This window comes from Gopherus evgoodei, chromosome 2 (genome assembly GCF_007399415.2).
Source record: "Gopherus evgoodei ecotype Sinaloan lineage chromosome 2, rGopEvg1_v1.p, whole genome shotgun sequence".
Lineage (NCBI taxonomy): Eukaryota > Metazoa > Chordata > Testudines > Testudinidae > Gopherus > Gopherus evgoodei.
In genome coordinates, this window is record NC_044323.1 from 172,032,471 (window position 1) to 172,057,804 (window position 25,334).

The following is a 25,334-nucleotide window of genomic DNA, read 5'->3' on the forward strand; positions in this document are numbered from 1 at the left end:
CAATGTAATTACATGCTTAAAGTTATTCATTTACTCAAGTAACTTGCTGAATTGGAACCCCACCCATTTACCTTCTCTTGTATATTCAAATGCATATGAAGAGCTAACAGTTCCATGGTTGATTCCATAGCTATGGGATCCTGGCATTCCTTCTGAATCCAGCCTGCTGCCTTCAGAAACAGAAATAACATACCTACATTTCCAATAAATACATATCTGTGATCCATGTATATCAAGTAGCTGTCCAGCAGATGGCTGGGTTGCACCACACATACAGCATGGAACAGAAGCAAGGGGTTCAGTATTGTTTTCTTACCTTGTCAAATGCTTTATGTTTTACCAATTATCTTCATGGTGTGGCATGTGGCCATCCTTTTTTTGTTGCCATTTGTTTATTTTTAATCATTGCATGAAATATTACAAAGAGGCACCAGTGGGTTTTCAATGAATCATATATTTTACACCCCCCAAACAAGAGAAGCTACAACAAGCTTTTTCCTCAGAGTACAAAGCAATGTGCTAATAATTGCTTATATCTTTCTTATGTGATTAACAAGTATAATACAAAAGAAAAGAACATAAGAACTGCCATACTGGGTCAGACCAAAGGTCCATCTAGCCTAGTATCCTGCCAGAGTGTGGCCAGTGCCAGGTACCCCAGAGGGAATGAACAGCACATGTAATCATCAAACTGATCCATCCCTGTCGCCCATTCCCAGCTTCTGGCAAACAGAGCTTAGGGACACCATCCCTGCCCATCCTGGCTAATAGCCATTGATGGACCTATGCTCCATGAACTTATCTAGTTCTTTTTTAAACCCTGTTATGGTCCTGGCCTTCACAACATCTTCTGGCAAGGAGTTCCAAAGACTGTGCATTGTGTGAAAAAAATATTTCCTTTTGTTTGTTTTAAACCTGCTGCCTCTTAATTTTATTTGGTGACCTCTAGTTCTTGTATTATGAGGAGTAAATATCACTTCCTTATTTACTTTCTCCACACCAGTCATGATTTTATAGACCTCAATCATATTCCCCCTTCGTCATCTCTTTTCCAAGTTGAAAAGTCCCAGTCTTATTAATCTCTCTTTGTAGGGGAGCCATTCGATACCCCTAATAATTTTCATTGCCCTTTCCTGAACCTTTTCCAATTGCACTATATCTTTTTTTGAGATGGGGCAGGAAGGGTAGGAGGAATTAATCTTGAATTATAAGCAAAATCTACGCACAGTGGCCTTCTTGGTGACAGCACAATGGTATGTTACAGCCTGACATTTTTGGGGGACATAAGCAGGTGCATGTCCTCCCTCCTTTGACAGCTGGACATTCTCAGTTAAATTCCCTATCAAAGGAGATCAGAATTCTTACCCCCTTCAAAACAGGTCTGAGAAGCATCTCATTGTGAGAGATGCTGTCATAACTTATGCTCTGTCTACATTAAGGAAATGCATACCTTGTAACTATATTAGTACCAATGTACTTCTACCAGCAAACCCCTAATGTAAACACACTGCACTGGTGAAGCTCACTTCAGAGTCATACTGGAATGAATTTTCTTAATGTAGGAAGAGTCCAAACCACAGAAATAAGTTATTAGGCAAAAAAACTTTATAGGAAAGGAATTCTTTATTAAATGGACTGATCCACAGGAGGTCAAATCCAAAGCATGGCCCTTGTACACAGATATTTCTCTCTAAGAAAGATGGGCTTGCTGAATGCAGGAGTTGTTGATAATTAATATGAAGTTCAATTCTATTATATACAATAGGAGGAAGACAGAATCATTCCACAGCCAAACAGCTGTGGAGTAGACTAAGCCAGGCCTAGTATTACTAGCACATCCAGAAAGGGAACTGCATGGAAACAAAAAATGAAGGATACATTCCTGTTGCTGGGACTATTCACAGCATGAGGAACAATTCAATGTGAATGAGGGCATCATAATCTGCCTCTATACTATTTAAGAAAAAAATGACAGGGAAATCTTTACATCTGAGAAAAATTAAAGAAGAGATCTCTCAGCTTTCTGGTCAATGCAACATGTCAAAATATAAACAGCAGAGAGGGTATCTCTAAACTTTCTGTAACCAAAATTGCTCAATCTACAGGCAACAGTTGTTGTTTTTTTCAACTGTTTTGGTGGACAGACACTTAATAGCTTTGACTAGAAATTTGGATGGAATTTGAATTCTGTCAGAAGTGTGTTGGTTTAGAACTAGTTGCAAAGAAATTCTCTTAGTATGTACTAACTTCCCTACTAACTATGAATAGTATTTAGATGTACATTTTATAAATCCAGACAAATTAAAGTTTGCCAGGAATTTGATATTCTTCCACACCACTTGTATGGAATCTCACCAGACTCTAACAAGCAACAATAGTGGAAGGCCTGGACTTTTCTGATTCACATTCTCTCTCCGTGGCACAGAATTCACTGAGGACAACAGCACTTGTTTATTTTGCACGTCCCAGGTCACAACTGACATGGCAGTCACAAATCCAAGACTACCCCAGCTACATACCCAATGTTCAGAATGGAAAGAAACAGCTTCCTACTCTTCATCAACAGTAACCTGTGAAAACTGCTAATGAAACCATGAAAAGGAAAAAAAAACTACAAAAGGATACAACTGTGCCATAACCACTATAGTGCTATTTTGTTAAAATGAGATGGAGTAATTAAAGTGAAGTTGCTGAGACTGACAGATTCTTGTTCCATGATCTGATCATATAACATTGGATGCATCACAAACACTATTCTTAAGCCGTGTTTGCTACAGATTTGGCCACTAGCCCTTTCAGGAATTAAAGAATGCTGATGCAGCATGGAACAGTCAGCATGAATATCCATATAGCTGCAACTTTGGCTTAAAAAGACAGTAGAAGATAAAGTCTGGTTTGCAGCATACTCTGAAGAAAATATTTCCAGTTATTGAAACAAATGCACAGCACATCTTTACCACAAGATGAACCCCTTCCTGAAATATGTGCTAACCTCGGGCTGGCCAAGAGTGCATTGCAATAAACAGCACGGCAATGTGCGTAATTGACACTGGTTCAAAGTGGGTGAGAAGGTAAAAATGTCCTTTGAGAATGGAGAGCTAAGAGGTATGTATAATGGATTCACCCAAGCAATATGTCCTTCAGCCATATGGAGACATATCATTGACAGACGCAAACAAATACTATGCTGGACAGAACACTACCACAAACTCTATTCATGTGAAATCACTGTTTCGGAAGAAGCACTAAATGTGACCCCCAGACTCCAGATTATCCAAGAGCTAGATATAGAATCATCTATAAATGAGCTTGAAAAGGCAATCACTTCCCAGGAAAGGTGACAAGAAAAGATGGAATTCCTGCTGACACAGTGAAACAAGGACAGATTGTGCTTAAACATCTGCCAATGTCCTGGTTGCCTGTTGGAGGGAAGGAGGTGTACCACAAGACATGAAGAATGCTACCACCACAACATTGCACAAAAAACAAAAGAGCTCAGAATGATTGCAACAGCTACAGAGGAATCTCTCTCCTTAGAGTTGCTGGCAAGACATTAGCACAGGTCACTCAAAAGACTGCAAGTTCTTTTGCATCTATGCTGGTACATCAATTATCTGTATATCTGCGTATATCCAGAGTCAGTGCAGTGTTGCACTAAGGCAACTGCTAGAAACACTGACACCACCAGCTGGGAAGATGCAGCTAGCAACAGACCATACTGAAGGGCTGTGCCAGGAAGTCAGAGAGACCAAAGAGAGTGAAAGTGAAGAGAGCAAAGAGGAAAGCGCAACAGGCCTCAAACACTAGTCATGTTCCAGCTTCATTTTCTGGCATACATTATCTGTGGCAAGGACTGTTGCTTGAGAATTGGACTTCTGTAGCATCGTGAGCAGGGCCGGCTTTAGGAAGTGCGGGGCCCAATTTGGACAGTTCCAATGGGGCCCCGGCAGGGATGACTTTAAAAAAAAAAACACACGTAAAAACACACATGGGGCTTGTACTCATCGGGCGGTCAGCAGCACTTCAGCGGTGGGGCCTTCACTCGCTCCAGGTCTTCAGCGGCACTGAAGGACCTGCCACCAAAGTGCCACTGAAGACCCGAAGCACCGCCAGATGAGTAAAAATTAAAAAGGCGCCTCTAGCCAGGGAAGGGATTCTCACTGGGTGCGGGGCCCTCTTAGGCGCGGGGCCTGATTCAGGGGAATTGGTGGAATAGGCCTAAAGCCGGCCCTGATTGTGAGCAGCTAAAGAGCGCACACAGAAATTGAACTGCTTTGATAGCTAAACCATTCTCTTTCAAGACAGACAGTTGCCATTCCAGTCCTATCACGAGACATGTCAAATCTGTGCCTCCCAACTGTCTTGACTCAAAGCTAATGGAAACTCTTGAGCAAAACTGGAAGTATTTAGCAGATAATTTAGTATTATAGGGTCTTACTTCTCAAAAAGCTATATTTAAAGAAGGCATCAGATTATTAAAAACAAAATAAAGAGAGCTACACATAAAATGTTATTTTTCAATGTGATATGGTCATGCTACTTTAAACCTGAATTAGTCTACCAGCAAATGATTGGAATTCGATATGGAAGCTGGTTATTAGAAATAAATACACCACAATAATGCTAAGAACCCCCTCTCTACCATAAAAATGTTTAACACACATACACATAAATAACTTACAATAATTTTGGAAGAGTTTTATTAATTTATGACATCTTGTCATATCAAAAACAGTTTAAAACACAGTATAATGAATATTACATTGTAATTACATTTTGTTTTACTATAGGCTTTTATATTTTATTCTGTGCAATTTCAGTTTTTTTTAAATAGTATCCTTAAAATAGGAAGTAAATTAAGGTGGCTTTTAAAATATATATAATATTCCTTCATTGCGGTGTTCTGACAGTTTCAGTCTGTTCTCCTCAGTATTACATTTATTTTCCTTAAAGGGCAAAAGCCATGTTGCTTCAACCACAAAATGTTACTAAGTTAATAAAAGCCACCTTTGGTTTCCTAATTTGTACAACTGTAGATTGTTTTTAAAATACCCTCCAAAATGTTTACAAAACAGAAGGACAACAGTGTCACCATGGGCCCAATAGGTTCATCATGTCATGCCAGCAGGCATATGTCTGAAGTGAGAAGAGATTTTCAACTCAACTGCAAAAAAAATTTTTTTTTTTTTTTAATAAAGGCACAGTAAGACTATTACATTTTTTGTCCCTTAAAAAAGTCCACTCCTTTCAGCTCTTCAGGCAGATATTCTTGCTCTACAGGTTCCTGGTACATGGGGTTATATTTATAATCTTTACCATAGCCCAAGTCCTTCATGAGCCTGGTTGGGGCATTTCTCAAGTGCAGTGGAACAGGTGGAAGTGGTCCCTGGTGGTTTCTCAAACATGCTTTGACATTACTGTATGCACTGTACACCTCAATAGACTTGGGTGCTCTAGCAAAGTAGACTACACATTGGGCTAGTATGACCTGCAAAACAGAGGGAAAACAATATTACGTGACTTTTAGATTGTAATCTCTTTGGAACAAAGACCATCATTCAGTTTGTTGTTTGTACAGCATGTAGCACAAGGGGTCATGTCTGGCCTGTAGCTGCTATTGCACTAATAATGTTTAATAACACCACCAGCACCACCACCTCCTCTTGCTTTTGGCTAATTAAGAAGCAAAAGAATAGTTAACTTAGAATACAAAATTGTAAATATTATACAAAGAAACCAAGAGTGACAAGACAAAATAAAACTAGTTAAAAATATGTGTATACGCGTACAAACAATTTTGTGACAGCCTTACCTCACATTCTGGCATTCCAATAAAATGACAGCCTTGGTATGCAGCAACTGCTTGTGTTAATGCCAAAGGATCTGCCAGTCCTACAACAAGAAGGATCATAGGTCGGTAAATTAAAACCAGGAAAGTACTGTCGTTCTTCATCTACACTACAGAGTCATACCTCTGCTACTGAAACAAAGGTATGCAGGCATATTTTGAGGTGGCTTTTTCAGATAATAGGTCATTTTAGATAATATATGTAGATGGTTTCCCCAAGACTGCAACCATCACAGCTTCACTAAAGTATTATAAAAGAAGTTTTGCTGAATCAGTCAGCTGTGGATAAGCCAGCAGGGTGTTTACAACTAGGAAAACAGCTAGCAGGCTTTGAAGTCAGGGTGATCTATAGAGTTAGTTTCCCCAATTACCAGAAAATATGGGTGTCCCTAACACCCTCTGGATAATTTAAGTTCAAATGAAAATACATTTTTAGTTAAATCAAATAAAATGTTTTGATTCTCTACTGAAACCTGAATTCAGGGATCTGTATTTTTCCTGTAACAGTTGATCAAATCATTAACACCCAAAGTGGAATGCTGAATGCAGTCATCCACTTAATCTGAAGTGTCAATGATATCATCAGTTGTTGCAAAAGAAAAAGTTTAGCCCTGAACTCTAGTTATGGCAACAGGCTTTGATTTGTTGTCTTTTTAAACAAACAGATTTTTCCAAAAGTAACTGATGCAAACTGAAGAATTTCTAGATATTAAATTTTTAAAATGTTCCAGTACTATTATTGTGATGCCCACCTATATCTTCGCTTGCAAATCTCACCAGCCTTCTTGCCACATACAGGGGATCCTCACCACCTTCGAGCATTCGGGCAAGCCAGTAAAGGGAAGCATTTTCATCTGAGCCTCGCATAGATTTATGAAGTGCAGAAATACAGTTGTAATGCTCTTCACCTATTTAGAGACAGGGAAAAATGGCGAGAAATGTTATGTACAGAAATTTAACTGAATAAACCAACAAAACATCTATTTGTTTATCAGTTGTGCTTTCAATGGTAAATATATTTTAAGGATTTTTTTTTTAACTAGATAACTAGATATGGGCCAAAATTCCAGATCCAATGCCCTAAATCTTTGCGTGTAAGGTGTGTCCGATACGCAACAGGGCTTATTCAAAGTTTTTACCTTTTCTTTATACACTGAAAAACAAAATTGTTATGGAAGTTCTCCTTTAAAATCTGTCTTCAACAAGAGAAATTAAATAAAATTTTAGGGCAATTGGGAATCAGGCAAGCCCTATAAGAATAGCTAATGATGAGAAGAAAGAAAAAGGAAAAATATTCCAGTCGATTGGTGAGTATTACTGAGTAAAGAATTCGTCAACAAGCTTACTGTGCTACCACTTTTGAGTATTCATGGGAAACTGGGGAGGTGACAGAAGACTGGACAAAAAACAAACACTGTACTACTGATCTAACAAAGAGAAAAGGAGCCTAGCAAATATATTCCCATAAATTGAACAATATCTCTGATGACATACAGCAAAAATTAAGGAAAAGTATTTCACTCCTATGTCAATTTTGTCCCATTCAGACAGAGAGAAACCTGGAAAGATGCAATACTGAAAGAGATCTACAGATGACAGAAGACAGTAAATCAGATGTGAATTTGCAATGAATACATAGAGATGTCATATTACAAAGTCTGGAGGAAACAGTTCTTCTCTACAGCGCTGGTGCAACCGCATCCCGAAATACTGGATTCAGTTACAGGCACTTTCTTTACCAGACAGACACTGACAAATGGATGGGAGCTCAGGAGGGAAGAAAGCAATTACATATGGGGCTAGAAGGACTGAAATGCCAAAGTAGTTTAATATATAGAGATTAGCTAACTAACTTCTTCAGACAACTGAGAAAAAGGAATTTTGGAGCAAAGCAAAAGTGGATATAACTAAGAATAAAAGGGGGAACTTAAGAAAGGGAAACATTTCTCGTCCTCCTCTACCCCAAAACATTCACAACCACAGGGCCATATTCTTAGCATTCATAGGTGTTCTGTAATAAAAGCTGTGCACATTAGTTTGAGTACAAAGGAAAACACTTGCAGACTATCATGGGAGCAAGACCTGTGCCCAACTCCCATATGGTTATTGTAAATATCATATTGTTACTCTATCTAGATTTTAGGCTCACAAGTGTGATCTTCTGGAACATACAAGCCTGCAGACAGCTATTTTTGATAGTATTCCACACAGAGTCCACTGGTATGCAGTCATTATCATGCCAGCATACGCAGGATATCTGTGCTCCGTCACAGCACTCAAGCTTTCAACTTCAGCTGGTAGCAATAAACCCGAGCAGCTGAACTCGCATCATGCTCTCGGAAAAGGCGTCTCTTGGTCTCTTAAAAGTAAAGATGACACACTTGCCCATCTCTTTCTAATGAAAGTGCTTTCTTGTGCTGTTTAGGCTGCTAGACGGGAGTTCACTTTGTAATACAACACCAGATGGGGAGAACCCACACATGTATGTAAGCCCTGAAACACAACAAGGTATGTATTTCACAGCAGATTACTTTAAGTCTTGCTGGTAGCAGGCATGGAAAAGGCCACATTACTATTTTACATTTACATTACAATCACAGCTAGAGACCTCAACCAGGTCAGTGTCTCACTGTGCTAGGCACTGTACAGATAAAACAAGCAATAGTCACTGTCGCACCCATATTCTGCCCTTTTCAGCCAGAGAAGAATGTAGCCAGCCTGTGGATAAGGGATAGCAAGTACACAGTAAAAGGGAGACCACACAATAGAACTGAAAAGAAGAGGTCTTCTGCCTGGGACTTATGAGAAAGCAAGCATGAAAAGCCAGTACATAACCCTCAGCCTGCATATAACTAATGTATGGGCTCTTTGCTACTTCATGAAGAAGGAAGACTTTTTTTTTAATAAGTTGAAAGGGTTTCCAGATAAGATATTCCCAGTAGCTAGGCTAAACAAACTCAGAGGCCAAAGACTCAATAAAGCAAAACAATGATGACTATAGAAATAACTAGAAACACCACAGTGATTATTTATCATTGTTGTTTTCAATTAAATCAACACTAATACAATCAGAAATAGGAAATAAAACATAAAAAGTGATGGGGGAGTATACAAACTTGTAACTGAAAGGCAGTGTTGTATCAATTCATTCGGTAACATAAATATCAATATTGTGGCACTGTTTTCTTGTGCTTCCCCATCTGTCTCTTGTCCCATACTTAGATTGTAAGCTCTTAGAGACAGGGATCTCCTTTTTGACATTGGTTTGTACAGTGCCAAGCACAATAGGGTCCTGCTCCATGACTGAAGCTCCTAGGCACTATGGTAACACAAATAACCAATACTACAATATAGACACTGTTCAAGAGTGAGTGTTGTATCAACCATTACATACCCTTAAATTATACTGAAAAAAAAATCAAGATTAAAAAAAAAACAAAAAACTACAAGATGACCAGAATCACTTGTTCCCCTCAGATCTACTGATACACTGCAAATGCTGCAGCATTCAATTGGTGGCTGAGTTTGGCAAGAACACTTCCTTTATCCAGATGCTACACTGTACAACTCAATCTTCGCTGGTGTGCACACACAGAGAGCAGCATCCCTATGAGGTGAAGGATTTCTACACTTTGGGTTGAGAGTGGCTTGCTCCCTAGGCATCTGGTTAGTGCTTGGTGGAAGTATGTAGGAAAATACACCTCGATATTTATTTGGCCACACTTGCATAAACTGACAAGAACTCTCAATTTCATATTTACTTAATATCTGATTAAATGCCACTTAACCACTTGGATTAGCTAAATGCACAGTTATTACACAGAGTTGATGCTATTACGATCATGATTAAGCAACAACAGTTACCGTTCACTATTGTCTGGCTAAATACATTTCTCGGAACATATTCTACTAGAAGGGCAATCTTGATTCAGCATGTCCTGGTTAGAGCATATTGTAAGAAATTTTGTATGTATAGAGCTCCTGCTGTCTAGAAGCACTTTACATACTGTATACCTAAAGCATCACTGAACTGCAGAGACCTCTAGCATAGAGGGCAATGGTTAAGCAGCATACATGAGGCTTCACAGGGTAGAGAGAAGGGAAATGTTGTAGGAGGATATAGGAAGGCAAACCTTGACTCTTACAGAATGCATTATGGGCTCTTAAAAATTGTTTGCTCTGTGTGTTACTCTTTCAAAGGCAATATCTGATAAACTCAAACAGGTAAACTGCATGGAACCCAGTGTATTTACCTCAAGGACAAGCAGCTGACCCAATATGATTATATTTGAACTAGTGGCTTCAGAGAGACATAGACTATGGCTGGATACAGTCTAACTAGACAGACAGAGGAGTGGAAGCTGAGGGCACTCGGCACCTCAAAAGATGGGTGGAGCATTTCAGAGAACTGGGAAATAAAGAGAGCAAATTGATAAAGGATGAGGAAAGGTATATAATACACTCGTGAATCCCAGAAAGTGAAATTTGGCATTTGTCTCTTTAATGCCACAATTTCCTCTCCTTTCTATCTCTATCCAATGCTTTTTTTATTTTTGCTGTCTACCACTTGTCTTTTGTCTCCCCCTCCACGCTCCCCCCAATTAAATCAGTTGCTGGCTGGGTGTCCTTTACCCAAAGATTATTTTCTTAGACTACAGTTTCTCTTTGTAACAGAAACCTTAAAAGCACTATACAAAGTTAACGCCCCCCTCCCCCCGCCAAATCTCTCATTACAAATTTTGGTAAGTGTAATTACAGATAATTCATCACATTTGATCTACTGGAAATTAAGTCAATCCATTTTCCAAACTTTTCTTGGCATAATTTTTAGAAGCTAAGATGCAGGGTCATTCACATATTTCCAAAACACTAGCATATAAATTGTTAAGTATAAAGAAACTCATCTAATCATTAATACTCAATCTCTAATTTCCACATCTATGGCATAAAAAGGTACAAATAGCCAGCATTTGAGACATACAATGTCGCCAAGTCACGAATTTAGCAAGAGCTGGTACCAAATTAGGAATCCTTACATGCAGTTATACGTAGATGGCCTGACATTAGCAAACTACAAAATTCATTACCTTATAAAGCAACTCCAAAAATAAAGTTAACCATTCAGATTTTCAAACTGCATTTTGTTGCAAATATGAGCACTGAAACACTTTTCAGACCTAATAAAAATGCCACTGAAGCATTCCATCTCCCCCACAAAATAAACATTTAATTTAAAAAAGTCCTTCTATCTCAAACACCTACCAACCAAATACATAACAGCAACAACATAACTATTTTAGATTTTTTAAAATCACCTTTAGGCAGGCCAATGTCAACTAATGTTGCCTAAAAAAAAATGACAATGTACATCACTACAGTCACAAATTTATTTCTGGATTCCATGTAAGATATTAGTTATATCTTTCATAAAACATTTAATTTTCCATCCTTCAGAATAATTATCTTACATGAAATAAATATGATGAATATTGACTGGCATATAGTGCGAAAGAGGTACTATACTGCTCTAAAGCCTATTTCTCAACCTGAAGAACACAACCATTCTGCCCTTTCTATAATACTAAATGAGAGAGGGATCCCAGCAGAGGGGAGGGAGGTTCCAGGAGATCCTGATATGAAAAAGGTAGAGAACCACTGCTCTAAAGATTTAGACATTTAGCAGTCCTGTAAAAGAAGATAACTTGGGTATGTTAAGGGCAGTATTTTAACACAGTTACTACTGCATCCGAGTGAATATTTAACTGTTCTATTAAAAAAGGCTACATATAAAATTATTAAAAAAAAAAAAAAAAATCAGGTCATAAGGTTGAAGTGTACTAACCAAAGCAACATATTCGGGTAACACATACAATATCAGGAAATATTTTTAGCTAAAAGCAAATCAATTATATTTAACAGTTCCCAGGGACATCTGGAATTTATTTTATTGTCCCCTTTAACTTTGTTCCTTGCTGACTGCTCGTGTGCACAGACAAAGCTCTCTGCTGTTCCACTCCTCTTGTCTCCCATTCTCTTGCCAGCCACCCTCCACCCATACTTCCACAGAGATTCTTTAGGTAAAGACAGCAGGTTCCTTCTGACCCAGACAAACAGTCCAGGTGAGAGGCAGGCCTGGCTTCTTCTTTACTGAAAGGTGTGCAAGTAGAAGCACTGACGGCCCTGGGGTGGTGCCCTGCGCTGTACTACAAGCACCTTCTGCTCTGCCGTTCCAGCCATTCCATTCCAGGCCTTACACATCATCATGATACAATGCTTCTCCAGGACTGAGATGAGACCTAGAATTAGCGGAAAGGAAAGTGTCTCTCATTGGCACTGGAAAGACTCCTAACTCTTGCTAGCCTTCAGAAACCAGCATTCTGGGATCAGGCTGGGACTCAGAGCACTGGTGTTTCACAGCTGGCAGCCTCTGCCAGATCGACAGTCTGCAAGCATCCACATCAGACATGAGCAGTGAACTATTTCCCTGTGCTGCGATAGGTGCTGGAGCTAGGAGTGCTGGCTGTAAGTGGTTTCCATTAAGTACAGGGTTTACAGTTTGGTTCAAAGGCACTCTGCAAACCCACTATACGAATTGTTACAGTGCCCCTGTGTGGTGCTCTCTTCTGTGAGACCAGCATGCTACTGTAGGTCATGTGACTGAGGTTAATAAATGTTAGGCTAAGTCTTAAAAAATTATTTGAAATGGGATGTGTGCTCTGTGACAAAGATGTGCAACTTGCTCCCTCAATTTCCCAGCAACATTTTAATGAAGCACATGATATTGTTTATTTGAAACAGCATTTTTGGATGCCTACCAGAAAAATCCACGCATCCCGTCAACTCTGACCAAACTGCTATTACCACTTTGCAACAAAATACATAATGGACTTCAATTGCTTCCTCTAGGCTCCAGATGGAGTTTTAGTCACTTAGCTTTCACCCTCTGGCAAATTTTCCACATCATGGGGCCTAAGTTTATGCCAACATAAGTCTAGGTGAACCTCATTCTGAATTTGGCCCACACCTGAAATGGAAAGAGCCCAGCTTGACTCTCAGTTCTCAGGGCAAGTTTGTAGGGCTGGCAGTTAGACTAAAGTTGGAAACTGAGCACATTTGATCTAGTCATTAAGAGAAATAAGAAACCCCACAATATCTTATTTTTTTGGGGGTGGGGGGAGAGATATCAGACCTTTTTTCAGAGTAGAACCACAATTCAAGACTAGTTTGTAAATCAGTGACAGCTGGGAAAAACAAATAATTCATAAGATATAATTTTATATCATCAGTCCTTGCTGCATAGCACTACCTTCAGGGTAACCGCTCACCTGCTCGGTCATACAGGATATGGGATCGCTGTAGTCCTTCCTTCACATGGTCTTCTGTTATAAGAACTCCATCCACAGAGCAACCTTGTGCGCTAGCCTGATGAGAGGTTTTCCCTGCAGTTAATCTGGCTTGAACAGCCAACTGGAGTCCATTCAGTCCAGTTCTTGCATCACCATCACAAAGGTAAGCTAGGGTGCTTACAGCTTTTTCCTCTATGTACACAGGGGACCTGCAACAGAATTACCCCACGTTGTTTTCATATTACATTCTTTTCATTGGAAATTACTCACTATGTTACGTGTGTTTTTTTTTTTAAACAGCATTCACAGAGAAGTATCTGGGTTTAAAGAGCTATCCTTTAATTCATGCCATTGTGCTGAAGTATTGCAGGGGCTCTGAGAACAGTATGTGACCTATGTACCATGTGTGTTATAATGCTTAAGCACAAGGGCATGTGGAAAAGCTGGAATGGAAGATTTCAACCATACCTGAACTTCCTTGTTTTTGCAAGATCAGATTGGACAAGGAAGTTTATTTAATGGTAGATTAGGTGATTTTAAAGCTCATCCTGTCTGTCCTGGGAGTGTTGCGGACTTCACTCAATCAATATTTAATAAAACACCTTGGATGGAAGGCACTTCAGAACTATTCTTATGCACAAAAATGTAGTACTTTTAGCATGAAATTATCCAACCGCACATTATAGACTAATGAGGCATTATGCAATCAATATGACCTTTGAAGCTACTGTAAACAAGAGAATTGACACCAGATCACTTTTTTAAAGTTAAAAAGTGGTATTTAAAGTTCACTTGAAAGTGTATAAAAGTCTTAGACCACAGAAAATAGATAACAGGCAATTTGTCTTGGAGCCAAATCTTCATGAGTGTGCAGATAAAACTAAAGAATAAAGAAGTCATTATTATGACGATAATTTGTATTATAGTAATTGTACTAGCTCCGTACAAACGCACAGAAAGAGACATTAAAGAACACACAATATAAACAGAAAGACAGACCGAGGGTTGGAGGAAAAAGAGAAGCATAATGTAAAGTGACTTGCCCCAGGTCACACAGCAGATCAATGGCAAACTGAAAATAAGAGCCCAGTTCTCCTCCTGACTTTCAATCAAGTGTCCTATCCAATACATAGCAAAAGGTACTGTAGTTAAAAGTGCAGCATGAACAATGACTAACTGTGCCATTTCCAGTACTTGACTGAAAAAAAAAAATCAATAGATTCATCAACTGGGGATTAATGCACGGAGACAGGAGAGAGCGGCGATTCCACACTGAATGCCCTGACACACCAAATAATTTAGGATTCACCCACAGCTCTGCACTTCATTCACTGAAAGATTTACTACTATTATCAGAAATGATGCATGACGAGGCCAGCTACCAGTGCCAGTGTTTCCAGACATACTGATCTGCTAATCTTTATTATTTGACCTGGGTCTTTATAGGGTTATGATAAATATCTTAGCCGAGCGGGCAACAGCTGCAAGGGCTCTGAAATTACAGGTACAAGGGCAGCAGTAACTCCCTCTCATTTTAGCCTAGTCAGAAGCAGACCTGAATGTCAACACCAGATATATATATCCAGTTTTTATTCCTCTCAAACTAAATGCTTACTGCACACTCCCAAACCAGAGGGCCATTTTTGCTAAGAAAAAGATAACATAATACGCACGCCCTCAGCTGTCACTCCCCTCCACACCTTAGTACTTTCATCTGAGGGACTCAAATATAGAACATTAAACAGGTGTTGCTAATGCCTCAGTGGTGTAGTCTGTAGCTTACGTGCCCCATCTCCTTTATGTGGTGGATTTGAAGGATTGGAAATGGCCTATGGATCTGCATATTCTTGTGTCCACACCATCCCCACATTCTCTCCTCTAATGGTGCACAGGAAGCCCCAGAGAGCCATGCCCCACGGTGTGCAGGAAATGCACATCTGCCACACTGGAAAAAGTAGTTATCTCAATAACATTTTGGGCAGGTGAGGGGAGCTGTGGAATGAAGGAAGCACTGTACAGTACATCTCATTGCAACAATACATCATCATCAGTCTCTTTAAGTATCAAGGTATCAGGATTCATCCTTCAGAGCTAAAGCTGGCCACTGGGTTTTGTTACGTTTTGAAACAAACCAGTAGGTACTAATCAGTTGTAGCTGAATAAAAGGTTATTTTTAAAGCACAGCAGGCAGCAAAAGCACTTATACTACAAGTGCCTATGTCAACGGAGAGCAAGAGCAAACAACATGCTATATGTTTAAAAAACAAAATACTTTGGATTTCCCAGTGGAGAAGATTAGAGAGGAGGATTCATAGAATAGTTCTGACAGAGACCAGGCATTTGCCTGATTAAAAAAAGGCATGAGGCATTTCAGGCTTCTTGCGTTCAGAATATAGGCTGAAACTGAACCCACATCCAGTGGCAAGGGCATCAGACTGGGAGTCAAGAGAGCTCTTAGGGGCAGGGATTATCACTTACTATCTCTGGATAGGCCCCAAAGTTGTTGAGGGCTACCAGCCCTATTGCAATTTAATTGTTAAATAATAATACATTTGAGTTCTATTCTTGGCTCTGCTGTTGACTCATTGTATGACCTCAGCCTCTCAGTTGTACTGATAAGGTGTTTATATATCCCCCTCTATTGTAATGACAAGGACAATAATCCTTACCCTTCTTGATAAAGTGCTTTGAGATCTATGGATGGTGTAGAAGTAGTAGTCTTATTTTCATGAAAGCAACATTACACCAAACATGGCACAATATAGCCATTTTAAATAAAAAAGGTTCAGTACTGAATGGTAGAAAATGTAGACTGTATTATATAACAAATTCTTATCAGCTCCATTATTGTTTATTAAAAGTCAATAATATGTAACATGATTGAGACAGCAGGCTCTCTCCCCAAAAGCTTACTATTTATTATGCTAAAATCCACCACGGGAATAGGGAAAGCACCTTGATTAATGCCAGAAGTATCACAGTGACATTGCTCTCTTCGTTTTCAGGTGACGGTATTTTAGGCAGGCAATAATAGGACTCCACAATAGGGCATTGAGAGCATAGAGGAGGATGTAAATAAAAAATCTGCTTGAAAAGGGAGACAAGATAAAAGACTGAAAAATATGATTTCACTAGGCACATTTTAAAAAAATTATTGCATATTGAACATGAGATTAAAACAAAAATGTGTGGAGAAACTGTCATGCATGAAACAGTCATGCTTACAATACAGTGCAGTCAGTGGTTTTAAATAAGGTTGGGATTCCTCCCCATCCCTCCCAAATACTTCAGCAGAAGAGAATATCCCTTCATCAGAGGAAACTGATACTTACACTAATTCATTCAAATACTGCATTTCTTCCCTTAAGAATGACTATTTCAGTACAATTTGTAGCTGTGATCCAGAGACTCCAGATTAAGAGTTTCATACATAGTGTGTTTGCTAATTTTGCTTTAGCAGGCAAGATCCTGATTACAAAGTTGTGTTTAATTATGTCAACACTGGTTTCCAAAACCAAACTATTTCACCTTTTTTACCCTGACCTGCCATCCTATGCTCAGAAGCTCAAATCCATTCTCTGTGTTTTTACAGACTTGCCCCTTACCCTACATGCCTTAACGATTGCAAGTTGTTGAATACTACTCTGACCTCTCAACAGATTCATGCTCATCTTACAAATGGACTGTCTAGTATTTAACAGGGAACATACTGGATGCCAAGTCTTAATGTTTGTACCTTGTAACTTGCGATACTTGGAGACAAAAATATAAACAAACAAACAGGGGCACCCCAGGAACTATCACTTACTGACAACAAGCTGGTATACTAACTAAGGTGAAGGAAAACCACAGCTAGGTAGTTTTTTAAAGAGTAAATATCTCGCTAGCTTGTCTCCACTACGGAATCCATCTGAATCCCAGTATGAACTATCCTAAAAAATTGTCATCATCAGGCCAAATTCTGAGGTGATGTGCAAAATGCTATAAATGAGTGCAAGGGAGTCTAAGTGAGCGTAACCTACTTGTGGAAGGGCTGGAAATACAACAAACAGCAGGGTGCAATATAAAGTAGCCTCTCATTTCTTTAATGTATACCCTCAAACCTTACAGTCCCACAGCAAGTTACACTAGCGTAGACTCCCTTCTCAGCAGAGCCATATAACATCAATTTTGAAGCACAATTTTCAAATAAATAAATTAGTTCTTCATAAAAACAAAACAAAACAGATAACTGATGATACAATACGTAGCCTTCCACCACCTTACAAGATCACTTCTGAATTTGGCTATTCATCTCAGCTACAATGTCTGCAGGAAAGTTGGAGAGAATATTGTGATAAGAAAGGAACAACTTTCTAAAAGGCTTGAGACCAAAAAGGAGATTTTAATCAAGAGGATTAAGATAAACCGAATAAGTGGAACAATATTCCATTAATTACAATGCACTAATTACTAGACTGAATTGCACGGCATCTAGTGGTTGCTAGAGCAGGGGACTAGAAATATGGACTCCTACATTTTGCTTGACTCGGACACTACCTTGCTATGTGACTTTTCTGTGTGTGTTTATACATGTTTTTCTAAACAGACAAAGTTGGGAGGGTTAAAAAAATTAATATTTGTAAAGTAATTTGATTTCCTGACATTAATGTTACATTGTATAAGTGCAATGTATCACTGTATGTAGAACAAGGCAGGAATGAATACATTTTAGTGTCATATTGTATATTAGTAAGACCCCCCCCCCAACAAACGAAAGTATTGGTAGCCTCTCTTTACATTTCAGAAACATGTCTAATCTTTTGTACGGATTTTTTTCTTACTTCTCCCCCTCACATTTTTGTCTCTCTTCCTTTTTCCTCCTGGCTTAGGTTTACAGTGGTTGATAACATGATGCAAACTTACAAGAGAGTGCTTTACCTGGAGTAGATTCTTTGAGCACAGAATTAGGACCATAGAATTTGCGACTTTTTCATCTTAGTATCTATGTTCACAGCTGGAATAAGCAGGGGCAACTTGGCTACGGTGAGTCTGGCCCAAGTGTAACACATAGACATTATGCTGCAGAACTTTAATAACTAAATTCAAATGTTGTTAAAATAACATTAGGAATCTAACTTAATAATTGACAAAAATAAGGAAATAAAAATTAGGTGGACAATCCACTTAGTTGTAGTTACAGAAGGGGTCCCTAAAATGCCAGAGGTTGCACACTATTGCCAAGGTTTCAAACTTGGATGGCTGTAGTCAGGCCTCTGAATCCATATTTAAGCACCCACATGTAAGAAGCTTCGTTTTGCTAGGTCCTCAGTACTCCAATGCCTACAGAAGTCAATCGGTAGCTGCTTTTTTATATTTGAAAATCATTTTACATATAGGAGTCAGAACATAAATTTAGTAGTGTAACTTCATGCACCCAAATTTGAAAACGTTGGGCCATATGTGCCCACTACACATAAGAAAGTGACTTCAGGAGAGAATCATCCTGAATACTGAAATCTTTTGCTTATGCTTTTTTATGACTAATCCCCAGCTTTGTGCTTTAACCTAGAGTTGTCCCATCATCAACCTCCCTTGTCACCAAATACAACATCCTGTATCTTTGCATGCACATGCTCATAATCAAAACGGGGGGTAACAATATAGATCAGTTGGTAGAACTCTTACCTCTGGACCAGAAGAACAAGTTCTGCACTAGGACCTGGGCTCCTAACCAATACTAAATATTCTATCCAATGGTAGCAGGAGAATGAAAAGATGTTCCTAAGCTTTAATTACCACTCTCATCTATATCACAACAATTTTATTTCTCAAGGGTCATTTATGGCCCAAAGTGCATTTTAAAATTTGTATTAAAGAGATACAGTTCTGTGGTGGTGGGATTTGAAGGGAATCTTACTGGGACATCCTTCAAGGAGCTTCAGAGGGCACTTCCATTGCTGCAGCAGGAGGCAGCCCATCTCCTGAAGACAGAGGACCTTCAGCTAGAGCAGTGGTTCTCAACCAAGGGTCCAGGACCTCCTGGGGGGCTGCAGACAGGTTTCAGGGGGTCTGCCAAGCATAGCCAGTGTTAGACTCGCTAGGGCCCAGGGCAGAAAGCCAAAGCCCTCCGGTGCAGGACTGCAACCAGGGGCCCCAAACCCCACCACCTGGGCTGAAGCCAAATCCTGAGCAACTTAGCTTTGTGGTCTCCTCTGTGGTATGGGGCCCTGGGCAATTGCCCTGCTTGCTACCCCTTAATGCCGGTCCTGGCTTTTACATGCAGAAAAACAGTTGTGGCACAGCTGGGCTGTGGAGTTTTGATAGCATGTTGGGAGGGGCCTCAGGAAGAAAAAGATTGAGAACCCCAGAGCTAAAGGGCAAGAGGAAATCCAACATATGATGTTACGCATTCATCTCGCACTCCCCATCAGTACCTGCTGGGAAAGCTAATGATCCAACCAGTGGACCAAATTTGGTAATGAAGCCTGGTCATGTGCTACCTGAGGCACATTGTGTATACACTAAGAAGATGACCCTTTAATTTATACATCTTTTGCGCACCCTAACTACTCCGTCACATCACTGAACAGGGGGCATGTACCACTTTAAGGCAGAATTTCCCAATCTATATATCCCCTTCATCCCTCAGTTTCAGGGAAAAACTTCATTTTATATGAAAATGAAACACCACAGAAAACTTTTTAGGCCTTGGGACTGTATCCAAACTTGTGCGCTTATCTCCCAGTGCAGCATGATGAATTTACAGCTAGCTGTATTTTGGGATGATGGGATTGATGATGGAGAAGAATGGCAAGCAGGGATGAGATGAAAGTGGCTAGAGTGGGGGGAAAGAGGGAACATGCAGTGAGAAGAGAATTAGGATGACAGCAGAAAAGCAAACAAAAGACAAACTAAAGGTATGAGACAAGATGTATATAAAAGGATATTTTTTTGACCAATAAGAGCACCATTTGTCAGACAGACAAGCAGGAAGCGCCAGGAAAGAATTAAAGAAAAGAAATTTTTAAAACTGGAGTTTTATCCTTATTTTTAAAAAGCTGGGTCCCCATTTTTGTCACTGGTTGGGGACACTGTCCCTCATGGACAAATTCCTGAAACTATGCTAGTCAAAAGAAATCTGTCTCTTTGTGCTGCTTAATTCATCCAGAGCTAGTGGACAGTTACAGATATGGAGTCAAATGAAACCTAAACCCTCACCAAATGCAACTGAAACTATGCCCTGTACTTTAATCCCATATACAAAGCCTCCAAAACCCAGTCAGGGTGTAGTCGCAAACACAGCTGTGCTGTTACATTAAAGTTGACATGCAGCCCTCCCTCCTCCAGGCTACAATTCACATCCCTGTGTAATATATAAAAGCAACGTCAGGAATGGTGCCCTAAATAATGTAACAGAATTCCCTCATTCGTTGCCCTAAACTGTAAAATATAGGAATCCACATTGCTCATGTAATACAACAGCACACACAAAGTTCTTAATTAGAACACAGTTAAGCACTAGTATGGAAACAAACGAAACAAACATGAAATTTAAACAGAGCTATACACTATTTTGAATTCATTAGTTGCCCATTTTAAAATGATGACTGCAAATCAGTGTGGGGAAGAGGGAGCACAACAGACAGTTTATTTTCCAAGAAAATTTTATTAAAGTGGATGTTTGACATTGCACTCCTCTCTACCCTCAAGCTCACTCAGAAATACTTGTAATCCCCATTGTAACTTCAGAAGAAATTGTGATTTTAGTTTCTCAGGTACGATACCAAACTTTTAGCACGGCTTTAATTTAACATTATTGATTTGGACAATTAGAGGAAGGAAACAGGAACTAGTTATTAATATTTTATTCACTTCACACAGTGAAGAGATAAAGTCGTGTGTGGCATATAGCAACTTCATTTGCTGTACAGGTTCACAAAGGTTCCCTCTCCAACTCATTCAAACAAGTTATGCAAAATATAGGAGCTCTTTGGCTGGTGGGCTCAAAATAAGTTACATGTGATGCCCTATCTACCACTTCACAGTAATATGATGCTTTTACAACCAACAACGAGAAGTACTGCATGAGGGTATGACAGGACCCAGTTACAGGCTTCCAAAGCAAATCCTCAGCTGCAGAACAGATTTACATATCCTGTGGGTGAATCAGAGGCGACAAATCCAAGTATAAAACTCTGTATTAACTCAGAAAGTAGGATTTTTTTTTTGATCCACCGGTAACTAATGCTTTGTATTCTTTTTCCCCCGCTAGCATCCAACATGTGTTGCTACTTTCTTTTCTTTACTATTAGGAGTGGTTAAGATTTCCTTTCCCACCCCCAGCTCTCTGGCAGCCTGTCAATAGATTCCTCAGGTTGTGTGTGTTAACACATGGCAGTTCGTAGAGTACTTACTCAGAGCTCTTGCTGTTGCTGCCATTCGCAGAACTAGTGTGTTGCTCATCTTGGCCTAAAACCCGGACCCCCAAGGACTTGATAGCCCGCATCAGAATCGTTTCCATCGCCTCAACAGAGAGCTTCTTGAGAACAATAACTCGACATCGACTCAGAAGAGCAGAATTGACCTGGAAGGAAGGGTTTTCAGTGGTTGCCCCGATCAGCGTCACAGTCCCACACTCAACGTGAGGAAGGAAAGTGTCCTGAACATGGGAGGGAAACAGAAAAAATTGATCTTAATCAACGACAACCTGAACCATCCCAAGTGAGTAGTTATTAGGCATTTTAAAGTACATTTTTCATGGCTTGTTATTCTCCAGGCTTCCAGTTGATATGCCTTATGAGCTCACTGACAAGAGAGCTCATCAGCTAGTTGCCTAAATGAATTCATTCCATTCAAACCCACGTGCATGATGGTTATTTCACCTTAATAACTTGTCCTTTCTCCAAGAATGAACTGAGATACTGAAAAGAACGGCATTAGAAAAATGCAAGTCATTACTGTTTAGTACTGTGATTCTGTTTTATCGTTAGGCAGACAGCAGATACGATGAAAAGCTGCCCTTATGGAAAAGTCTTATAGAATTTAACAACCAACCAGGATACTTTCTACAGTTTTTTGAACCAAGTTTAGAATTCTATGGAACGGATAATAATTCTCTATTAAATTCAATAGAATAGTTCAAAAAAACTATAGAAAAAGTTTACTAGAAACAGCTAACCTATCAGTTTTAAGAAATTTCTATATAGCCATATTCCTTTTCTGTCAAATCCTATTGGTTTGATGCCTACCAATTTTTGTAGAACTTTTTCCTAAGGGCATCTGAAGTTTTGAAGCTGTGGTATTAAAGTTTTAAGGAATATGAATAAAGGAAATGATGCTTAAGGAGGACAAATTCATATTGACTGTGGTGAGGTACTATTCATAAACACATTTTATGTCTTGGTTCACTTTATTTTCTCAATAGAGAAGAGTGGGTATGTACAAACAAAAAACAAACAAGGAATGTCTGCAGGCTTCCTAGTGACGTGCTTTTAATTAAAAACTGAATAATGTTATCACTGAAATGAAGGCTCTTCTTAATAGGCAGATACACAGAAGAAGTGAAGTTGTAATACAGCTACAAAGTAGTAAAATTTCAGGCAAAAACAAAAAAGTCGGATGTGACAATGCATGTAAAACTTCTACAAAAGTTGATTTGATTTTGAACTGAAGTTCCTGAAAGGCACACAATACACAACTGAGATTCTTAAATTAGAAACCTAATTTAATTTTTAACTTCTACACTAAAGTTGCTGAATATATGAAGCAGTGACTTAAAATATAAAGGTAGAAAAAACATTTATTGTTCAGCACCAAGGTACACACATTTTAAGCAAGTAATATGTTGACAGAAACTTTGTTCCTGACATTCAGGTGGAGCAGTACCTGCTGAGATTTATTGAAACGATGAATCTCATCAATAAAGAGGATGGTCTTCCTCTTGAGGAGTCTTTTTTCATTCTCTGCTTGCTTGATAACATCTCGGACATCATTTGTCTTGGCACTTGTTGCTGATAAAGTCACAAATCTTGTACCATTCTTCCTGCTGTTGCTGGCTATGATATGTGCTAGGGTAGTCTGAAACAGAGAAAAGAACTAGCTTTTTAAAATCATTTTGGACACAGAAAGTATTTGCCTAAAGGAAAGAAGCCAAGAATAGAGCAGCATGTTAACCTAGGCAGAGTGTCGACACCCTAAAGAACAGGAAGTTCATGTTGTTCTAGCATCAGGAAGATGTGAAAACATTCTGCTAGAGATGTCTGCCAGCTCCATTTTCCAGAGTTGCATGTTAAGTATCTACTTGGTATCAATATAGAAAGGGCCAGTGCCCTAATTTAGCACAGCTTTTGTGACAGCTGTTTTTTTCGCCCACTGAAGAAAAAGGAAGCCCCTTCCTCCAAATGTGCTGTTGCTACAGAGGACAGGAGATATGCTGCTCTTCATTGGGGATATTGCTGTAAGTTACCATACAGCACAACAGCTGAGGATATTGAGATGCTTAAAAAAGCTACATGAAATTAGACAATATTTTTAAAAATCGAATCACAGCATTTGCTGTTCTTGTTGCAAAGAAAATGAAACAATGAATAAATATTCAGCAAAAAGTAGTTCTCCATATAGCCTCAGCATTTTAATAAAGAGAAATTATAATCATACTAAAAAAAAAAAAAACCTGACTCTTTACACTCTAAATAGGATTTCCTAGGCAACCAGACCTGGCCTGGATAAACTACAATGCAAACAAACTTTTAACTTGTTTTAAAGGATGGTTTTCTTGTTTTCCTCTCCATGACCTTCTTTATACCAACCACTCCTTCATAGCTGTATTTATTTATAGGGATTTAAATTGCGTTCATTTTAGTATGGGAGCAGCCTGCAATGCTACTTTATAGTCTGCAGTGTTGTTGCAGCCGTGTTGGTCCCAGGACACTAAATAGACAAGATGGGTGCAGTAATATCTTTTATTGGACCAACTTCAGGACCTGAAGAAAAGTTCTGTGAAGCTCAAAAACGTCTCTCTTTCACCAAAAGAAGTTGGTCCAATAAAAGGTATTATCTCACTTCACCTTGTCTTTTTAATTCCACTTGATAGGCAGACACACTAAACTGAATGTGCACGTTTCAGAATTTTTTTTTTTCTTCCAGAACCACCTTAGCTTCCTAAGTAAAGGCAGGTATATTGGTGTGTCCCAAGCAGAGCAGGCAGCTCTGTGTTCTGGAACTAATGATATGGGGGACAAGTGCTAGCAAGCCAAAGATTGTCTTGAAGATATATTCCAAGGATCAAAATTGGTGCAGCAGGTGCACTGAACCTGATCCTCTTGCAGGGAAAGATGTGGAAACAGAGTCATCTACTAGTCTAAGAGCGACCCATAATGCTAGCAGGAACCTGTTTGGGGTTCCTTCAGTAACAGCACTCTTCTCCTTTAAATGGCTCCTCTTCCGGACCCCAAGGTGGCTCTAAGTCTGACTGTCCCCAAATAGGAGAGGGGTGACTAAAGGGGAGAATACATCCTTATTGGAGCAATAAGGTATCTCCTGCTTGCTCTAGTCATTGTGTGTTGATGGAAGGTGCCTTCCCCATTTTCTTTAGATGAGGTTTAATTTCAGTGTGCCTGATCTTCTGAAACCAAACCAGTTATCTCACATACAGAGTCCACACCTCTCCCCCTCAATCTCATTGAGTTGTTCACTAAAAGAGGAGGAAGACGAGGGGAGAAGTATTAATTTCCCTGTTTGAGTGCTCAAGAAGACTACGCTGGAACACTTTAAATTGCCTGTCCTGCTCTGCTCAGGAGATCACCACTAAAGCTGCCCCTCAAACCTTTCTTCGGTCAGGAAGCAAAGACATCTAAACAAAACAAAACAAAACAAAACCAAAACATTATCGCTTTATAAATTAAGTTGCCAAGGTAAAACCAAAGTTGGTGTGTCTCTACAAAGTGGGATGATAAGATTCAGAAACAGAGGCAGGGGAGTATGCCCACACTTTAAAATACTGGGTGCACTGACTCATTGGCTCACCCAGTCTAAAGGCTGAAAACAAAAACTGATCTCCCATTTTCTTTGAAAGTGGCAGAAGAAATAGATGACTCGACCAGCTGGCTGTTCACTTTCCTGAATTTGTCCTTTAGCTCCACTCAGCAAGGTATGCCCCA

The 25,334-nt window shown here is 39.4% G+C and overlaps 2 protein-coding genes across 2 annotated transcripts in view; one reads left to right on the plus strand and one right to left on the minus strand.

Moving 5' to 3' along the window:
• Window positions 1–4,685: 4,685 nt before the first annotated feature.
• Window positions 4,686–25,334, minus strand: part of WRNIP1 (WRN helicase interacting protein 1) — a 31,742-nt gene continuing 11,093 nt past the window's right edge. The window contains exons 2-7 of the mRNA XM_030552292.1: window positions 23,062–23,253; window positions 21,591–21,835; window positions 13,174–13,403; window positions 6,601–6,756; window positions 5,813–5,892; window positions 4,686–5,488 (exon numbers count right to left, since the gene is read on the minus strand). Of these exons, the coding sequence (XP_030408152.1) occupies window positions 5,213–5,488; window positions 5,813–5,892; window positions 6,601–6,756; window positions 13,174–13,403; window positions 21,591–21,835; window positions 23,062–23,253 (1,179 nt within the window). The 3' untranslated portion in view covers window positions 4,686–5,212. The remainder of the gene's footprint in view (window positions 5,489–5,812; window positions 5,893–6,600; window positions 6,757–13,173; window positions 13,404–21,590; window positions 21,836–23,061; window positions 23,254–25,334) is intronic.
• MYLK4 (myosin light chain kinase family member 4) overlaps window positions 21,824–25,334 on the plus strand; it is a 131,474-nt gene continuing 127,963 nt past the window's right edge. Inside the window, exon 1 of the mRNA XM_030552291.1 lies at window positions 21,824–21,897. Coding sequence (XP_030408151.1) covers window positions 21,842–21,897 — 56 coding nt within the window. The 5' untranslated portion in view covers window positions 21,824–21,841. The remainder of the gene's footprint in view (window positions 21,898–25,334) is intronic.